The sequence below is a fragment of the Carlito syrichta genome, unplaced genomic scaffold, assembly GCF_000164805.1.
Source record: "Carlito syrichta isolate Samal-C Ts95f unplaced genomic scaffold, Tarsius_syrichta-2.0.1 Scaffold289258, whole genome shotgun sequence".
In the NCBI taxonomy this organism is placed as follows: domain Eukaryota; kingdom Metazoa; phylum Chordata; class Mammalia; order Primates; family Tarsiidae; genus Carlito; species Carlito syrichta.
In genome coordinates this window covers 228,269-247,746 of record NW_007233354.1, presented here as the reverse complement: position 1 = coordinate 247,746, position 19,478 = coordinate 228,269, and the positions used below count along the sequence as shown (strand labels likewise).

The 19,478-nt window shown below is 37.6% G+C and overlaps 1 protein-coding gene across 1 annotated transcript in view; it reads right to left on the bottom strand.

Annotated features, from left to right (window-relative positions):
* Positions 1–19,478, bottom strand: part of LOC103256335 (rab3 GTPase-activating protein non-catalytic subunit-like) — a gene marked incomplete at its 3' end in the record, with an annotated part of 57,314 nt that overhangs the window by 20,870 nt on the left and 16,966 nt on the right. Inside the window, exon 2 of the mRNA XM_008054223.2 lies at positions 18,075–18,139. Within this exon, the coding sequence (XP_008052414.1) occupies positions 18,075–18,139 (65 nt within the window). The remainder of the gene's footprint in view (positions 1–18,074; positions 18,140–19,478) is intronic.

Sequence of the window (19,478 nt, the reverse complement as noted above, 5' to 3'; positions counted from 1 at the left end):
CTTGAACCCACAGAAGACAGTAGGTGCATTAATACATGTTCCGACAATGATGTGTTTTGGGGAGGCAGGGATGACACGGTGATTTGGACAGTGTTCATAGCAACATCTGTCAAACACTTTCTGTATGCTACATGCTATGTGAGTACTTTACACATATTATCATAATTCTCACAGTAACTCTTTAAACAAAGCTCTATTACTATCTCCATTTTAAGACAAGGAAACAAAGACTTACCAAGATATTTTCCTCCAGATTACAGAGAAGCAGAGACTTGAACTTAGGCAAGGAGTTTCCAAAGAACTACAAAATCTGTGTGCTGCCTCCTATGCTATACTGCTATGGGAAGCTGGTCCCTACAGCAAATCTGTCAAACACCTTTCAATCTTGTCTGCTCTGCCACTCTCATTGCTGCTGTGACTTGGGGTGAGTGTGCATAATGCCTGCTACTGTGGAACCAGAATTAAGGAGGTGGTGAGAAGGTATATTCTATTTCTAAGACCAAAAGACTAATACTACTCAATGAGTAAAAAAACAAAGAAGGGAAGGAATTCAGGGGTATTCAAATAGGAAAAGAGGAAGCCAAGTTATCCCTCTTTGCTGACCATATGCGTCTATACCTCAAAAATCCAAAAGAATCTGTCAAAAACCAACTTACACTGATAAAGAACTTTGGCAAAGTCTTGGGGTACAAAACAAATGTGCAAAAGACAGGTGCATTCTTATACACCAACAACAAGCAGGCAGAGAACCAAATAAAAAGCTCAATCACAATCCCATTCACAATAGCCACAAAAAATAAAATAAAAAAAAACACCTCAGCATCTTCCTAACCAGAGAAGAAAAAGACCTTTACAATGAGAACTACAAAACACTGCTCAAAGAAATCCAAGAAGACACAAACAAATGGAAAAATATTCCATGCTCATGGACAGGAAGAATCAATGTTGTTAAGATGTCCATCCTACCAAAGGCAATCTACAGATTCAACGCAATACCCATTAAATTACCAACATCATTCTTCTCAGACCTGGAAATGACAATACAGAAATTCATATGGAAACATAAATGACCATGAATAGCCAAAACAATCCTTAGTAAAAAAAAACAAAACAAAACAAAAAACAGGAGTGATCACACTTCTAGAGACTTCAAACCTTATTATAAGGCTACAGTAATCAAAACAGCCTGGTACTGATACAAGAACAGGCATATAGACCAATCAAACAGGATAGAGATTCCAGAAGCAAAGCCTCAATATCTCAACAAAATCACCTTTGACAAAGCCTCCAACAACAACCACCGGAAAGAGGAAAACCTATACAGTAAATGGTGCTGGGAAAACTGGCTGATCACACGCAGAAGATTGAAACAGGACGCTACCAATCACCATACACAAAAATTAACTCGAAATGGATCAAAGACCTAAAAGTAAAACCTCAAACTATAAGAATCTTAGAAAATGTAGGAGACACTCATGAAAATTGGAACCGGCAACCAATTCCTGATCAAAGCCCCAAGTGCCCATACCATAAAAAATAAGACAGACAAGTGGGACCTCATCAAACTGACGAGCTTCTGCAAAGCAAGAGAGCAAGGAGACAGCCCACAGAATGGGAAAAAATATTTTCCAACTGTATATTTGACAAAGGCATAACATCTAGGATCTACAAGGAACTCAAATGTGCCAAAAAGAATAAAACAAACAGCCCCATTAAAAAGTGGGCAAAAGACATGAATAGACACTTCTCAGAAGAAGATATACAGGCAGCCAACAGACACATGAAAAAGTGCTCAACCACACTAATCATGAGAGAAATACAAATCAAAACCACACTGAGATACCACCTAACCCCAGTAAGAATGGCCACCATTAGTAAGACAAACAACAACAGATGCTGGTGAGGATGTGGAAAAAAAGGAACATATCTACACTTCCATTAGGAATCCAAACTAGTGCAACCTCTTTGGAAGACAATGTGGTGATTTCTGAAAGAACTAGAAATTGGCCTTCCATATGACCCAGCAATTCCCCTATGGGAATATACCCAGAGGAACTCAAATCATTCTACAAAAAAGATACCTGCACACACATGTTTGTTGCAGCTCTATTCACAATAGCAAAAACATGGAACCACCATGCTGCCCATTGAAGCTGGAATGAATTTTTAAAAAATGTGGTACATATACACAATGGAATATTATGCAGCCATAAAGAAGGACAAACATACGGACTTGGCAGCATCTTGGATGGATTTAGAGTTGATCATACTCAGTGATCTATCACAGAAACAAAGAACAGAGCAACCATATGTTGTCACTCATAAGCAGACCTTGAACAATTATCATAATACTGTAAGAAAGAGATTGGCAGTAGTGAGAAACTGCCAGGGTAAGGGGGGTGGGATTGGCAGTCAAGGGAAACTGCCAGGGAAAGGAGGGGCACACCTCATCAACAAGGGTACCTGCATAATGAACATTTGCATACTTAATCCTGAATTGTACCCCACATCTTTAAAATACATTTAAAAAATATAAAGAATCAAATACAAAAGATGCCTAATGGTTTATCAAATTGATATTACAAAGCTATATATTACATAGCCTGGACACAATTATTTGAGTGTGCATTATAGAGATATAGCTTAATCCAAAATGAACTCCAGAGAAGACCTAAAAGTTACTTAGCAGGTTATTTAAACTCCAAAAATAAAAATAAAAAATAAAGAAATGATATGGAGCATGTGATGTCTAGTATAAACCAATTCAGTCACATGGTTGACTAAAGTAACCTTGTTTGCAAAGAATATATATTTAATACTACTGTTTAGCTGGTCTCTTTTTATGGAGAACTGTTTGCTAGCACTCTCCCTTTAAACATAAGTACTGTATAGCTGATCAACACATATGAAGTATTTATCAAATTAAAAAGGTTATAAATACCATAAGAACATTAAGACACTTAAGAGTAAGCTCTGTCTTGAAAGTACAAAGTCTATTTCAGGGTCTCTCAACCTCATTTTAGGCTCGACTACTCTTTATTGTAGGGAGTTTTCCTGCACATTGTAGCATGCTTGCTTAGCAGCATCCTTGCCTCTACTCACCAAATACTCATATCATTCCCCAGTTGTGACAATCAGGAATGTCTCCAGACATTGCCAAATGTCCCTTGGGGAGCAAAGTGCCCCTAGAGAAGTTTTTACTAGCTTAGCTGAATAAAAAACATATTGTATTTTTAAAAAATCAACAAATTACCTCATGAAGAAACTGTAATAATAAATACAAGACAGTGTGATCAGAGACCCTAGAATTGCTTGTCTGTATGAATCAACAATCTGCCTCTCACACATATCATAATCCTCTCAAAGCCATCAGACAGGATTACAAAATTTTATACAGAAATTGGAAGAAACTATGTGAGTGAAACTCCTCAATGTACAGACAAGAACCCAAGACCTAGAAAGAATAAATGGAATGCTAGTGACCACACTAGTGCCATAGATAATAAATTAAAAGTTTTACACACACACACACACACACATATGTACATTATATATATATATTATATATATATATATATACACACACATATTATATATATATTAATACAGTCCTTGGACAATTTCACTTAGGAACTCTGGTCCTAAAATCAGGGGCCTGAGGAAGAATGATGAAATGGCCCATGGGTCAGAATTCATGGTAATGACTAGATCCTCCATGTTCTCACATCTTTCCCTCTCTCTGCTTTTATCTGTCATGGATGTCACAGCCACCATGTTGTTCCAGCAGGGCTGCACACTTCTGTGCCAGTGCTATGTTAGGTTAGAAAAAAGAAGGGAAAAGGGGGGGGGGAATCCCTATTCTTAATGCTCTTACATCCACTGAGGAAGACAGATGGATAAATAGTCAGTAGTCACACATCAAAGCACACAGGAGAGTTACTAGATTAGATTGGTGTTGGACGGACAGGGTATGAGAAAAAAGTCTTCCTACTGGAAGTAACTCCTAAGCTAAATCCTACAGGTAAAGTAGAAAGTAATCAGCAATAAAAGGGTAAGTGGTTGGCAGGAGAGAGGATGAGGGTTGGGCATTCCCAGTGGATGAAATATTCCCAGACTAGTCCCCTGCACTGGATCCTAATTCTCTAGGAACCTTAAATTCAACAAATTCAAAGGCCTGGAGGCAAAAGAATCCAAATGAAGAGCTTCTGACAAAGCAAATTCAGATACGGAAAGGTAAAAGATGACATTGCAGGGACAGGCAGAGAACAGGTGGTGAAGAACTTTAATATTCTGTGCTCAGGAGCTTATATTGAACTGAAAGGTTATGGGGAGCCACTGAAGGATTTTTTAAGCAGTGAAGCGACCTGGCCAGATCTATTCTCTTTCTCGAGTGACTGTATTTTTTAAACCTTAAAAAACATTTAGGCCAGGCCTGGTGGCTCACACCTATAATCCCAGTATTTTCGGAGGTTGAGGTGAGAGGATTCCTTGAGCCCAGAAGTTCAAGATCAGCCTAGGCAACACAGCGAGACCTCGACTCTATAAAAATAAAAAATAAAAAAATTACCCAGGCATGGTAGTGTGCACCTCTAATCCCAGCTACTGGGGAGACTAAAGTGAAAGGACTGTGTGAGCTAGAAGGTTGCGGCTGCAGTAAGCCATGATTGTGCCACTGCACTCCTGCCTGGGTAACAGAATGAGACACCAACTCAAAAAAAAAAAAAGAAAGAAAAAGAAAAAGTTCAACAAGTAGCAGTAAGATTTTACATCCCACTTGATATCAGTAACTTCCTTCTCCTATCTCTCTCTTTCTCTCATGCACATGTACACTCACAAAACAGATAAAAGCTGTCCCAAAATAATACTTGCCCTTACAACCAGTGACACACCTCAAACTTTAAATTTCATTTTACTTCATTATTTTAGAAGTGCTGGTAAAACCACCATCAATTGATTTTACTGCAAGTCAAGATACGCAGTTTGAAGTATACTGCTCTAAGCCAGTGTTTTCCAACCTCAGCACTACTGACATTTTAGACAGAACAATGCTTCATTGTGGAGTGTTATCATGTGCACAGTAGAAGTTTAGTAGCAGCTGTGGTCTCTACCTACTAGATGCTTGTAGTAGCCCCAGTATGACAACCAAAACTGTTCCAGATGGTGTCTCTTGGAGGGGGCAAAATTGCTCCTGACTGAGAACCACTGCTCTAGGCAACAGAAGGTCCAAGCAAGGCCAGGCTGGGCCAAAGAGTTCTAATTTAGGGCTGAGTTGACAGAAGGACAAAAATTCTTGAGGACCCAACTAAATGCACAAATTAGGGGACAAGAGAAATATAATCTAAAAATAAAGAATGTGAGTCTGTCTGAAATAATTTCTGTATGCATTTTTCAGGGAAGCCTCAAGCCTAAGCACAAGTAACTCAATGAAAATACTGGTGCAGTAGAGATGAGGAAATCCCCCCCTCAGGCTGGATAATAATGAACTAGTATTAGGTTTTATATTATAACAAAACTTGATTTCCAGTTCCATCAAGAAAGCTCAGGCAACAAACAGGGCTATAAACAACAATGCTCTGTGAGGCCTTATAGAGCACCAATACACATTCGATCGTTGACAAGGTGCAAGTTCATCATTTTGTTTTGTACCATAAGGTCATTTGCCTACTAACTGTGTTTTTGGAAAACTTCTCCAACAATAATAGAGCCCAAAGTCACTAATACTGCTCCTTTGAAGCTAATGAGCCTAAAATTACACCAACATATAAGGTGGTTACTTTCCCAAGTGAAGTCTAAAATTAAAAGGAAAAAAAAAACCTCACTGCGTAAAGGTGCTACATCAGAGAACCACCATAGTTTTCTTCAAAAAACTTGCACCTAGTTACTAAAGGTAGCATTAAATAATATGTCCATTAGCTATAAAATGTAATCCCTATTGTGGGGAGGAGGGAATCTATAATTATACTTTAGTGTGGCCTAACCTTCAAGGATTTTTATTCGAATTAAAATGAATAGGAAAAATAATTTTTTTTTTGAGACAAGATCTCACTCTGTCACCCAGACTGTAGTACAGTAGCACAATCAGTTCACTGCAGCTTCAAACTCCTGGGCTTAAGTCATCCTCCCCTCAGCCTCCCAAACAACTGGGTCTATAGGTGAAAAAATTTTCTTAATCTGTAAAAATATGGAAGCTACTAGTGTGCATTATGAAAAGGAATTTTTCTAAACAACTAGAACTAGAGCATAGACTTTGGCCATTGAAGTAGTCAGAAACAGATTTTCAAAGTTTTCAACATTAGTACGATAAGTCTATAATTTGCAATTTATGTTGTTACTGTCACTGTGTTAATTTTCACAGATATTTATACATTATAATGGTACTAATAAAGTCTAGTATAATCTAAGGGGCTATCAGCACATTCACTGTAATTCTCAGTAGCTTACCACCTAAGCCATAGAAATAGTCACCTACACTTTTAAAGCAAGAAACATAGGTGCTTCACAATTCTGAAACACAAAAAGAAAGTAAGCAATACTATATTACTAGGTACTCGATTTTCCTTTTTTCTAGTCTGATACTAACATGTATGTATAATGTTCAGTATTTTTCAAACTTACTTTTTTACATAACAGAACTTTTTATTCCCAAACAAAATTTTATGCAAAATTTTAATGTATGAAATAGATAAAAGCACAGATAAGGAAGCACACAGCACATCTGCAGAACCCTGGAGCTCTCTCTTACATAGACAGAGTCTAGGCCACTTTCCAGATCAAAGACTAAATTATCAAATGAAAAATCTTAAGATCTTTGAAAATTAAAATGGGAAAAATCATGAACTCTTTCTAAATTTGAATTCAAATCCCCTCCCCAGGTTGGATCACAATGAACTAGTATTAAGTTTTATAACAAAACTTGATTTCCAGTTCCATTAAGAAGGCTCAGGAAACAAACAGAGCTGTAAACAACAATGCTCTGTGAAACATAATAGAGCATCAGCACATATTCAGTAGCTGACAAGGTGTAAGTTCATCAATTTGTTTTGTACCATAAGGGCATTTGCCAAGGGAAAAAAGTCTCACAAATACAATTAGTCACAAAAACATTATAACTTCAATCTCAATTTTTAAACTTACTCTTCTTTCTAATCACAGAGAAATTTAACTATAATTCAGTAACTCTTACAGTTTTACTTCAACTGTTAAGTCAAGTAGGATTAATTCTGCCACTTATTCTTAAACTGTGTATAATATGGTCTCATTTTTATAACATTTTCTTTGTGCCCATTCATCTGCCTATTCAAACTTTTATCCGTACAAAGCCATTAAAAAAAAATCCTTAAAACTGTATAGAGACTTCTATCTGTATAGAGCCATGGATAATCCCTTAAAGTTAAAAATTATGGTTATTCTTAGGTATTTGGAAGTTAATAGATTCATAAAAATTCATTTCATAATTACAAAGAAACTCCAAACCTAAAGAGCATACTTCTCTATTGCCTAAACAATTGTTTAATACTACAAACTAAATCTAGGTGTCATGTGGTAAAAGAAAGTGTCAAAAAAATTCCTTCTTAGAAACTTTATTATCTAGTTGAACAAATAAGACTAATAAATAATAAATAATTAGTACCCACTATAAATCAGAGTAGATCTAATAGCTAAACTAAGTAACTAAGGATCTTAAATTGCTATTAGATTTAGAAAAAAAAAGATAATGGATGCATTCCCCAAAAGATTTATAAGTAAAAACATATTAAAGAGACCAATTTTAAATTGATAAATTTAAAATGTATATTAAAACACTGAAATGGCATTTCATGTCCATCTGATTTATCAAAGATTGACGTTTGTTACATACAAGGAATAAACAATTTCAGAACATCTGAGAACAGAAGGTCTTCGTAAGAAACACATTCATCTTACAGTCTTTTGTTTCCCAATATGGTATTTGATAAAAACATGGGCAGAGAAAAATATTTCACTTTTAAAAAATAAACAATAGCACAAAATGATAAAAAGCAATTGGCTCAAAAATGTTTTTATTTCTATCAACGCAACTAGAGAAAGGCACTCATATACTGGCATGTGGAATACAAATTTGGACAATCTTTTTGAAGTACCATACAACAATTTCTATCAAAATTTAAAATGTGTCTGAGCAATTCCACTTTTAGGAATTTATTCTAATGGAATAATAAGACTAGCTAGCATTTATTGGGCACTTACTATGTTCCAGGTACATGCAATTTAATTCTCATAACAAATCTATAAGTTTGATAGTGTTATTAGTCCTGTTTTAGAAATGAGGTAACTGAGCTCAGAGAAGTTAGGCAACTTGTCCATAGATTTCATAATTAGTAGGTGGCAGAGCTAGGAGAGAAATTCAGGCAGTCTGACTCTCAAACATGACATTATGTACTCTTATGTAACCTAAAATGCATGGTAGATATAAAGATGCTTATTGCAGCATTGCTTGTAATAGGGAAGAAAGACAAAAGAGAAAGAACAAATAAAAACTAGGTGTCCCTTAATGGAGGTGTGATTAAATAAATCACAGTACATTTATACCATAAAATATTATTTCTTGAAAAGAACAGGGCTGGGCGCGGTGGCTCATGTCTATAATCCTGGCACTTTGGGAGGCCGAGGTAAGAGGATTGCCTGAGCTCATGGGTTAAAGATCAGCCCGGGCAATTTGGCGAGATCTCATCTGTAGAATAAATCAAAAATTAGTTGGGCCTAGTGGTGTGCGTCTGTAGTTCCAGCTACTTGGAAGGCTGAGGTGGAAGGATCACCTGAGCCCAGCAGGTCGAGGCTGCGGTGGCCGTGAGAGTGCCACTGGACTCCAGCCAGGGCGACAGAGACCCCAACTCAAAAAAAAAAAAAAAAAGAAAGAAAGAAAGAATTTATATATGCCTATATGGAAAAACCTCAAAATTATATTAAATGGAAAAAACAAGATGTAGAATAGCATGCAAAATTAAAGTTTGTTTGAACTTTCAGGTAAAGAGGGTGAATTAAACACATGAATTTTATCCCCATTCTCCCCAGCACTATTAAAAACAACACTCTTAAAAGAACTTTTTTTTGCAGGGAAAACCAATAAGGGCAAAACAAACAAACAAATCCAAACTACAAGAGAAGACAGGCCACAAAATGAAAGAGCTAGAAAGTAAATGAACAGGCGGTAACTGATTTTACAGTACCTAGAAAGTTAATTCCTAAACTGAAGGAAAAGAAAGCTGAGAAGCAGCCTCAGCTGCACTGCAAAATCACCAACAGGCTTAGGAATTGGTGCCAAATCTCTCTGGAAGTGAGGGCAAAGATGGAGCTAAAATCAGGAGGCTGGTTGAAAGTGTGTTTAACCAGCAATCAGGACCCCAGCTCTCCTTCCTTGGCTCTACTAAGCCAGATCCTGGAAGGAAACCAGAGGTCCTTTCACCAAGCCTCGTTGACACTCGCTTAACAGAAGCTACCCTGCAGAAATGCCTGTGGAGTGTAGCTCTGAACTAAAACTAACAACTATAAGCAAGAAAAGGAAAAGCAACAGCTGACTATAAGGAGAGACTGAAACAGTCTCTTATAAGCATTTAGGCATAAATAATACCATCAAAACTGAGCCTGGACTCCTTGTTGCTCTGTGGTCAAAGATACAGGAACAACTTAAATTCACTTCTGTTTGCTGGTAAACAATCATTTAGTTACATTTTCACAGTAACAGACCTACTAAAACTTCACCAGAATCTACTAAAACTAAATTAATAGTCTTATGGATCAAATGCCTTGAAACTTCCCCAAAAAACCAAAGGTTTTGGAGGATAAAAACAGGGAAAGACAGAGTCAGACTGAGAGAGTTACATTAACAGCCATGTTAATGGCTCAGGCCTATAATCGTAGCATTTTGGGAGGCCGAGGTGGGAGGACAGCTTGAGCCCAAGAGTTTGAGACCAGCCTGGGCAACACAGCAAGACCCTGTTTCTACACAAAATTAGCCAGGTGTGGTGGTACAAGCCTGAAGTCCCAGCTACTCAGGAGGCTGAGGTGGACGCATCTCCTGAGTGTAGGAGGTCAGAGCTGAGGTGAGCTGTGATCATGCCACTACACTCCAACTTGGGCAACAGAGTGAAACTCCAACTCAAAAAAAAAGTTATGGGCTAAGCCAAGGTTTCTGAACCTTAACCACTATTGATATTTGGGGCTGGATAATCCTTTGTTTGGGAGAGTTGTCCTGTGCATTACAAGATGCTCAGCAAACTCCTTGACCTCTATGCACTAGATGTACCTCCCCCAAGTTGTGAAAACCAAAAATGTTTCCAGGAAATGTTGAATCATTGCCAAATGTTCACCAAGGGTGCAAAATCACCCATGGCTGAGAATCACTGGGATAGACCCAGCTTGTATTAATATTCTGAGGAAGGCCATTGGCTAAAAGCTCCAAAATCCCAATGGGAACTGGTCTTAGGAAGGAGACCCTCTCCAGTCATACCTCAGGCAGATAACCTGGGGCATATGCTTAATATGTGCATATTCTCTGTGTGCCTCTGGTCAGTCTGGTGCTTATGTCTCCTATGTGGCAGATGGAACAAGAGTCTAATGAAAATAAGAAATAAGGCAAAAGATTTTCCACTATCACCCCAGATTATTATCTGGGGCCTCAATCTGACCAGGATGTTTTTATTTCCTGTTTATCTTCTAAATCATAATTGCCTCTGTAATCAATATTATATTACTTTCTGTAAAACAGATAGAGCATATTTCAAAGTCTCTTTTGAATGAAAAATTTCCGTGTTGCCTACCTTAATTAAAGGCCTTGACCCAGAACCCTGCTGTGCTTGCTGATCCAATAACCACTACCCATGTACTACCTATTTACTATTGAGCAAATCCTCACCCTTTGGCCTTAATATACCAATGAAAGAAAGCCATTAAATCTACCTTGCCAGTTAAAATTAAATTAAACCTTTCGAGTTTCTTCCCAAACTGCCTCAATTCCCATTATAGTATGAGTCTAAGCAAAATATTTTCCTCGAATTACTTTTTTATTATAATCCCAACTAAATGTCTTTATAGCACTGTAAAAAAAAAAACAGCAAAGTTATATATTATGTTATTGGATCATCAATCAGTAGATAGCATGATGCATCTACCTTCTTTTCTAATTTCCCTAAGGCAGCCATGATTCTGTCATGATGCCACTTAAAATCAAGTTAGTATAAGGAAGACCTTTATTTTACATTTTCTTCTATCCCAATCCATCTTAAAAGCCTATCTGTTTGCCTTTTCACCCTCTTATAGTATTTACTTAACCATATTCTTGTCACTTGCCCAGTTGGAGTTATACCCGATATGAGCCCATTACTTTGGGCATTGTTATGTACTAAATTGTGTCTCCTGCCTCAATTTATTTATTTATTTGAGTTGGGGTCTTACTCAGCTACCCAGGCAGGAGTACAGTGGCATAATCACGGTTCACTGTAGCCTCAAACTCCTGGGCTCCAGCGATTCTCCCACCTCAGTCTCCCAAGTAGCTGATACGACAGGCATGCATCACCATACCCACCCAATTTTAAAAATTTTTTTGTAGAGATGAGGTTTTGCTATATTGTCTAGGTTGGTCTTGAATTCCTGAACTCAAGCAATCCTCTAGCCTTCGCCTCCCAAAGTGCTACGATTACAGTTGTGAGCTACCACGCATGGCCTCCCTGCCCCACTTCATATGTTGAAGCCCCAACTTCCAAAGTGACTGTACTGAAAATTAGGGCTTTTGAGGAGGCAATTTAGGTTAAATGTGAATGGAGTTCTAAGAATTTTATTGGATAGGACTGGTGTCCTTATAAGAGAAAGAGACATCAGAACTCTATCTCCACATGTGCACAGAAAGGAAAGGCTACGTGAGGACACAGCAAGAAGGCAGTTATCTGCAAGTCAGGTAGGACAGCCTCTCTAGAAACCAACCCTGATGGTAACTTGATCTTAGACTTCTAGCCTCCAGAACTGTAAAAAAATAAAGTTTTGTTGGTTAAGTCACTCAGTCTGTGGCATTCTGTTATGATAGCCCAAGCAGATGAATACAGACATAAAATATCTAAAGGAGAAAGGCATTTGTCTTATCTATAATAGAAGCCATTTTTAAAGCTCCTAAACCTACCAGTGTCACAGATGCATACTTGGATGTGGCTGACTATTGATGATCGTATTTATTAGAATATGCTTTCTTCACTAAGCCCTTATTATAGCTGACACCTATAAGCAGAATCAGAATCAACTTAGGATGAGAAAAAATGAAAGAAGCTTTCTCCTTTCTTAAAAAAGCCTTGTCGAGACCCCTGGCACTGTCTTTCAGAATACGTAAACCCTTTTCTTGCTTCTGTCATAATAATAAGAAACTATTCTTAAAGAGCTAACAGATGGTGGTGGCTCAAGTCTGTAATCCCAGCACTTTGAGGCCGAGGTGAGCAGACTGTCTGAGCCCATGGTTCAAGAACAGACTGGATAACTTGGTGAGACCTCATCTCTACAATAAAACTCAAAAAATTAGCCGGGCGTGGTAGCAAGCGCCTGTAGTTCAGGTTACTTGGAAGGCTGAGGCAGAAGGATTGCCTGAGCCCAGCAGGTCGACGATGGGGTGGTTGTGTGTGCCACTGCACTCCAGCCTGGGCAAGGGAGGGAGACTGCAACTCAAAAAAAAAAAAAAAAAAAAAAAGTTAACAGACTTGTGCAGATAAAAAGTGTCCTGGAGTTTTTAGTTCTCTGCTGAACTCAGTAGCAGCCAGTTGGCCTTCAGATCAGCAGTCGGTGGCAGTGACTGCTGCTCCTCCACTTTACTCTCTACTATCCATCCATACTATGGTTTATCTACACGCCACTGCAGCACTTGTAAAGCCCAAAACACAACCTCTCTTTAATGCCAGACTAACACCAAATAAAATTTATTCTCCTCTTCTGGTTATAATAACCTTAATCCAGTGATAACTAGTGGAGAACCCTATCACTGTTTTTTTAGTTACAGTGCCTTGATACAACAATGAATTGACTTCAAGACATTCCTTCCAGTCCTGGTTTCATCTTTAATGTGGTCAATAGCCAGTCAGACTCCCAGGGAAGGGAGGTTTTGAGTTTGCTATCTGTTCCTAACAAGAGCCGTTAAAAAGTTCTCTATCAGCCGGGCTCGGTGGCTCAGTCTGTAATCCCGCGCCTTTGGGAGGCTGAGGTGAGTGGATTGCCTGAGCCCGCGGGTTCGAGACCCGCCTGGGCAGCGAGACCTCATCTCTACAATAAATCAAAAAATCAACTGGGCATGGTAGCGCATGCCTGTAATTCCGGCTACTCGGAAGGCTGAGGCGGAAGGATCGCCGGAGCCCAGCAGGTCGAGGCTGCGGTGGCCGGGAGCGGCCACTGCACTCCAGTCTGGGTGACAGTGAGACTCCAACTCAAAAAAAAAAAAAAAAAAAAAGTTCCCTATCCATTCTTTTACATTTTAACTAGGTAACTGTATCTGTTACCTTGACTAGAGCATGTACTTTTACATTTCACACATCTGCCAGAATTTACTCTAATTCTTATTACGCTTCTGGAACTGGTTATGCCTTTGGAGTTGTTGACCATCAAAGACAGTCATGAAATAGAAATTTCTTACCTCAGCTGAGCAAAATTTCTAGAAGTCCTGGTATAAAACATTTTGCTCAGCAAAAACTCATAATAGTGCAACAAGTGTAAAGTTCTGGTTGATGCTACAGTACAAGGTAGAGGTCATATCCTTTTCCCTGGCCATAATGCCATTTTTGTTTCCATTCATCAAACAGTCTCTTTTGGCAAAATGTCTTATTTTAAGGACAAGATCCAATTCAAAGAAGCTCAGTTGAACAAACAGGAAAACTTGAATATCCAGATAGCTTTTGAACTTCATTGTCCCAGTGTACTTCTATTGTCACTCAAATACATTCTCCCTGACCACGTACATATGACCCATGACAAGGTACAGTGGCTCTTTATTGGTAATAAAGAACAGTTAGGAATGACTGGTACACCCAAAATTGTTGTCAGTGAGGTCAAACAATACTGTTTCACTTGCTCTGTTTGTCAAGTTACAGTATTCTGTTGAGACACAGAATACATAGCCATTCTCATCCATTAGGGTCATTTGTAAATATTCAAATTTTATTCAAATATTACATGTTAGTATTTTTATGTGTTTTTAGAATGGGTAGAAGCATATTACAGTTTAATCTAAATCAGTTAAAAGATCCCTATTTTATCCCTAGATTTAGGATATCTTTGCTAAAAAAAAAAAAAGACATACTTTATAGGAAAAATTTAAAGGAAGACTGTCAACACTTATGCAGTCTAACTGTGCTCATTGTCCACATCACTCAGAATCAGCTTCAACAGTGGAACATCAAAATGAAATACTGCAAAATAATTAGACGCATTACCTTTATAAGTGTGAAAGACACAGCTAATAAAAAAAAAAATCTACTACACCTATTATATTATACACTTTTTAGGCAGCAAAGGCAAGTTTAAAAAACCAGAAATAAGATAATGTGGTTTCTGACCACATTTAGAATAAATTCCAAATTTACAAAGCCTTACATAAGGTCTATTCAATTCTCTGCCTCCATTTTGTAACAGATCTTCCTTCTTTTCTACTCATGAGGTTATCATATCATAAAGCAGTACACATGTTAGATGGGCCAAAAAGCAAGTATGACGCACTATGACTAAACCAAACCATTTAGGATTATTGGGATATTAATAGGAGATATTAGTAAGGAAAATCAGCCTCACATACAAATCCCCAACTATGTCATTCACAAATAAAATCCATTCCAGAAAGATCCAAGTATGTACCAATGTGCTCTTAAAGATGGGGGCATCTGGGTCTGTAAATAAATACCATAACTCAGTACCAGCACTATTTTAAATGTGTAATAACATAAAATTGAATAAACTGTCACACTGGAATCTCCTCTGAAATTACAAATGCATGTGTCTACTTTAACATATAATTCCTGTGAGGTTTATTCCAGATAACCTCAAACTTACTTGGGAGTAGTCACTTAGCTATATTATTCTAGAAAACAAATACTAAAAGTAGCTGTGCCAAACATCACATGTAAGGTAGGTACCAGTGACACTATCACTCTCTGAGAAATTCTCAAAGCACATTCCCTTCTGAAGGGTTTACTTACATAGTGGCATGAAGAATCTCCAAGTTTTTGTATATATACCCCGTTTTCCCTTCCCTCTCCTCCTAATTCTTGCCATAGCTAACTAAACTGCTGATGAATGCCTGACCAAAGGGCAGCATTAATAGGTTGGCTGACGTCCCATGAAGTAGCAACACTAGTACGAACACTATGTCCCCCTCCCCCTAACATCCTATACTGGATGGTAGTTAACAGACTCAATAAACTCCTCATATGAACTCTGAATGTGAAACAAAGAAGGAGAAAGAATCTAAGACAACCACAAACAAAAGATATAAGCAATAGCAATGAAGCAATCTAAATCATAAGTAAGCAGAAACCAGTCAGTCTTAGTTAAAAGCGGATAGTAGCTGAGTCTCCATTTTGATACAGCATTACAAAAGAAAGGGACAGGTGTTGTTTGCTGAGGTGATGGAATAACCAACTTCCTGTACTACATTTTTTCTTATTTAATACATCCCAAAAGAGGCCTTCCGAAATCGTTTCCTGTTCTTGGACTCCTAATGGAGCTTTTCTACAATCTCTATTACATGAGCATGTCTCTACTTCTTAGCACAAGATGCTCTTTAGATTTTTCTTCATTTTCTCCAATCAATATGACACATCATCCATCCAGTTATTATATTAACAAAAACAACAAAAAAGAGAGAATGGTACCTATTACTCACCTTTTGGGAAAATCAACCTTTTGCCAACCATATTTTATCTATTCCACACCAAACTCCAGATCAAAGAAGTCATTATTGATTTTTCTTTTTCCTCTCATTCCTCACAACCAATTCACTGAAAAATCTTATCATTATCTCCAAAACCTATCCAGAATCCATCCGTTTCTCATTTTCACTAATTCTATCTTAATCAAAGCCACCATCATTTCTCAACTAAATTACTCCAACAGCCTCCTAATTGGTTTCCCTGCTTCTACTTTTGTTCCCTACTTGAACCTATTCCAAAGGACAGCCAAGGTGAGCTGCAGAAGTCAGAAATGAGGTACGTGAGGTCTTTCCTGCTTACATCTCTGCTCCCCATTATGCAGCAGTCTCAGTCCTGCCAGGTCACACTGATCTTCTTTATGTTCCTTCAAACTCCAAGTCTATTCCTGCATTAGGGCTTTTGATAAGCTGCTGCCCTGACCTAGAATGCTCTTCACCAGATCTTTACCTTATTGCCTCCTTGTTGTTTTTTAGATGTCAGCTTAAATGTCCTCTGTAAAGACTTTCCTTGAGCCGGGCTCGGTGGCTCAGCCTGTAATCCCGTGCCTTTGGGAGGCTGAGGTGAGTGGATTGCCCGAGTCCGTGGGTTCGAGATCCGCCTGGGCAACTTGGCGAGACCTCATCTCTACAATAAATCAAAAATCAGCTGGGCGTGGTAGCGCGCACCTGTAGTTCCAGCTACTTGGAAGGTTGAGGCGGAAGGATCGCCGGAGCCCAGCAGGTCGAGGCTGCGGTGGCCGGGAGCGGCCACTGGACTCCAGTCTGGGCGACTGAGTGAGACTCCAACTCAAAAAAAAAAAGACTTCCTTGACCATCCAATCTACAGTAGTCACTTGCTATCACATAACCATTTGAATTATCTGCATACCTTTTACCACCAATACATTTCATCCTTATTTTATTTTATTTCTCTCTCCCCATTAGAGTGCAAGCTCCTGGAAATAGGACTGTAAGAAGATCTATTCAGTTTAATATGTTCATTCTTACTTTAAAAAAAAAAAAATCCTTATTTTGATTGGGAATCAACTCTTCCCCTGTGTGGCTATGGGCCTCAGGAGAAGCTGACCCTCTTATGCTCTATCTCAAGGAATGATATGACTGAATAATGAAATTGGCACAACTCTGACCAAGAAGATATAAGGCAAGGTTTGCTAGAGGCTTCTAAGAAAGTACTTCCCTACTCCTAAAAGAGTCATGGAAAACTGAAGTCTTTCTCCCTCCAACATTTATGAAGAACCATGTTGCCATACTACATCTGTGAGAGAAACAAGTCTTAGGATGAAAGCTTGTTTGATACTGTGTATAAAAAGTAGATGGAAAGAAAGAACCTGATCACCTGATCAGCTAATCCAGGAGCCCATCCTACCTCTGGACTTCCTTCTATGTGAGCTAACAAATTTTCTTAAGTCAGTTTAAGTTAGATTTTCTATTAGTCACAAATGAAAATATCCTAAAACATACAGGGACTTGGTTGATCTTGTTCACTGCTATATTTTCAGCACCTAAAAAAATGTCTAGATTATGGCAGCTACAACATATGATTGTTGTGAATAGTGAAATAATCTAAGAATCCTAAAACAACTATTCTCCATTATGCTTACTGCTATGGTTTGAATATGTCCTCCAAAAAGCATGTGCTGGAAACTTAATCCCTAATGCAACAGTGTTGGGAGGTGTGGTTTAATGAGAGTTGATTAGGCCATGAGGGCAGAGTGAATGGATCAATGCCATTATTAAGGGAAGTTGGCTTATTATTGGGGGAGTGAGTTTGTTCTAAAAGTGGGAATTTGGTCTCTTTTCTCTCTTGCTTTCACCTATAGCCTTCTGCCATATTACAAAGCATCGAGAAAGCTCTTGCCAGATGCTGGTACCTCGATCCTCAACTTCCCAGTCTTCAGCACTGTGAGCCAATACACTTCTGTTCATTATAAACTACAGGTAGCACGTCACAGCAGCAAAAAACAAAGATATCCACCTAGCTATAAGGTCATTAAGTTCCTTAAGAAGTATCTAGTTAAGTACTATTCATTAAGCACAAAAATGTTCTTTAAATATAATAGATCTTAAAATGTCAACCTAACAATGAAATATGTTACCATCATTAGGAAAATGCCACAAATAAAAAAACATGCATACGTTACTAAAGACTTACAGGTTCTTGAGGTTCTGTTTCTTCCCATGCTCCCCAACCATCATCTTCCCAGTTTGTTGACTTACCTATTTTAACAAAGATGAAAAATGCTTACATAAAATGTAGGTAGGGCTTAAAATATTTCAAAAATATTTTTTCTAAACATAATAGAACCAATCCCTGAATAATGCTGATGTTAAGGGAAAAAAAACGATGGTGAGGTGTTATATCAGGATTTTGCTGTACATAATAAAATCCAGAAAACACTTGATCTACTGAATTTCTAAATCCATATAATAGTAAAATTGTGTGCAAGTTATTTGGATCTTAAGATACCGGACATCAAGTTTATCCACAGTTAAATCAAACTGCAAAGGTGACTTTTAAAAAAATCTAAAAATGACAAATGTTTATTACTAAGATACTAGACACAGTGACAAAAATCACACCTAAAATTTCACACAGATGTCTTAAAAAGTGACTCAATGAAAAAGAAAACAAAATTTTGAAATAAGACAAGCCTACTATTCTGCATCCTTTTCTGATACTCTAATTTCTCATACATGGAAACAGACTTTCAGATGAAAATAAGGTGATCAACAAATAATGCAACAAGAATTTAAAAGCTTAGAAAAGTTTGCAGAGTATGACCCTTAACGTGGTTCATGTTACTTGTTTTTATAGTTATTCTTTATCAAAAGAGAAAGAATAAAACTATCACTTTTTGAGTAACTACTCTGAGATAAACATTAGATACTTTATATGTGTTATCTCAAATTAATAAGGTTCAAGTAAAACTTCAGGCTCCAGAATCAGACTGTCAAAGTTTTATTTGAACTTTATCAATTCTTAAATTTGAGGTAATACATATAAAGTATCTAATGCTTGTTCAAATCCTGAATCTAGCACTTATTAGTTCTGAGACCTAGGACAAGTTACTCTCCATCTATAAGTTTTAGTTTCTAATCACAAAAGCATGGAAAACAATAGCACTGACATTTAGTAGGATTGTTGTAAGGATTTAAATCACATAGCATACTAAAGTCCTTTAGTGCCTGACACATACTAAGTTCTTAATAGTAGTCATCAAGATTTAGCCTAAATAAAATACTGTATTTAAGATATCAGCTTTAAAATCCTGGGGGTGGAGGGAATCAATTTAAAAGATGGGATTGATCCTAATGGCTTACAGTAGAAAGGAAGCAAATAGATTCATTTATATACAATGTTTTTAAAGTTGCTAAAATGGATAACATATGGATAGTAAAAAAAACTGTTATAGCCTGGTACTTGGAATCATTGCTCAATTATCTTTGTAGTAATATTCTAATCATTGGCACTTAAATGCCAAATAATTACTTCCTAATAAGCACATACTAAGTCTAAAATAGCACTACCATTTGATTAACACTACACAATTTATAT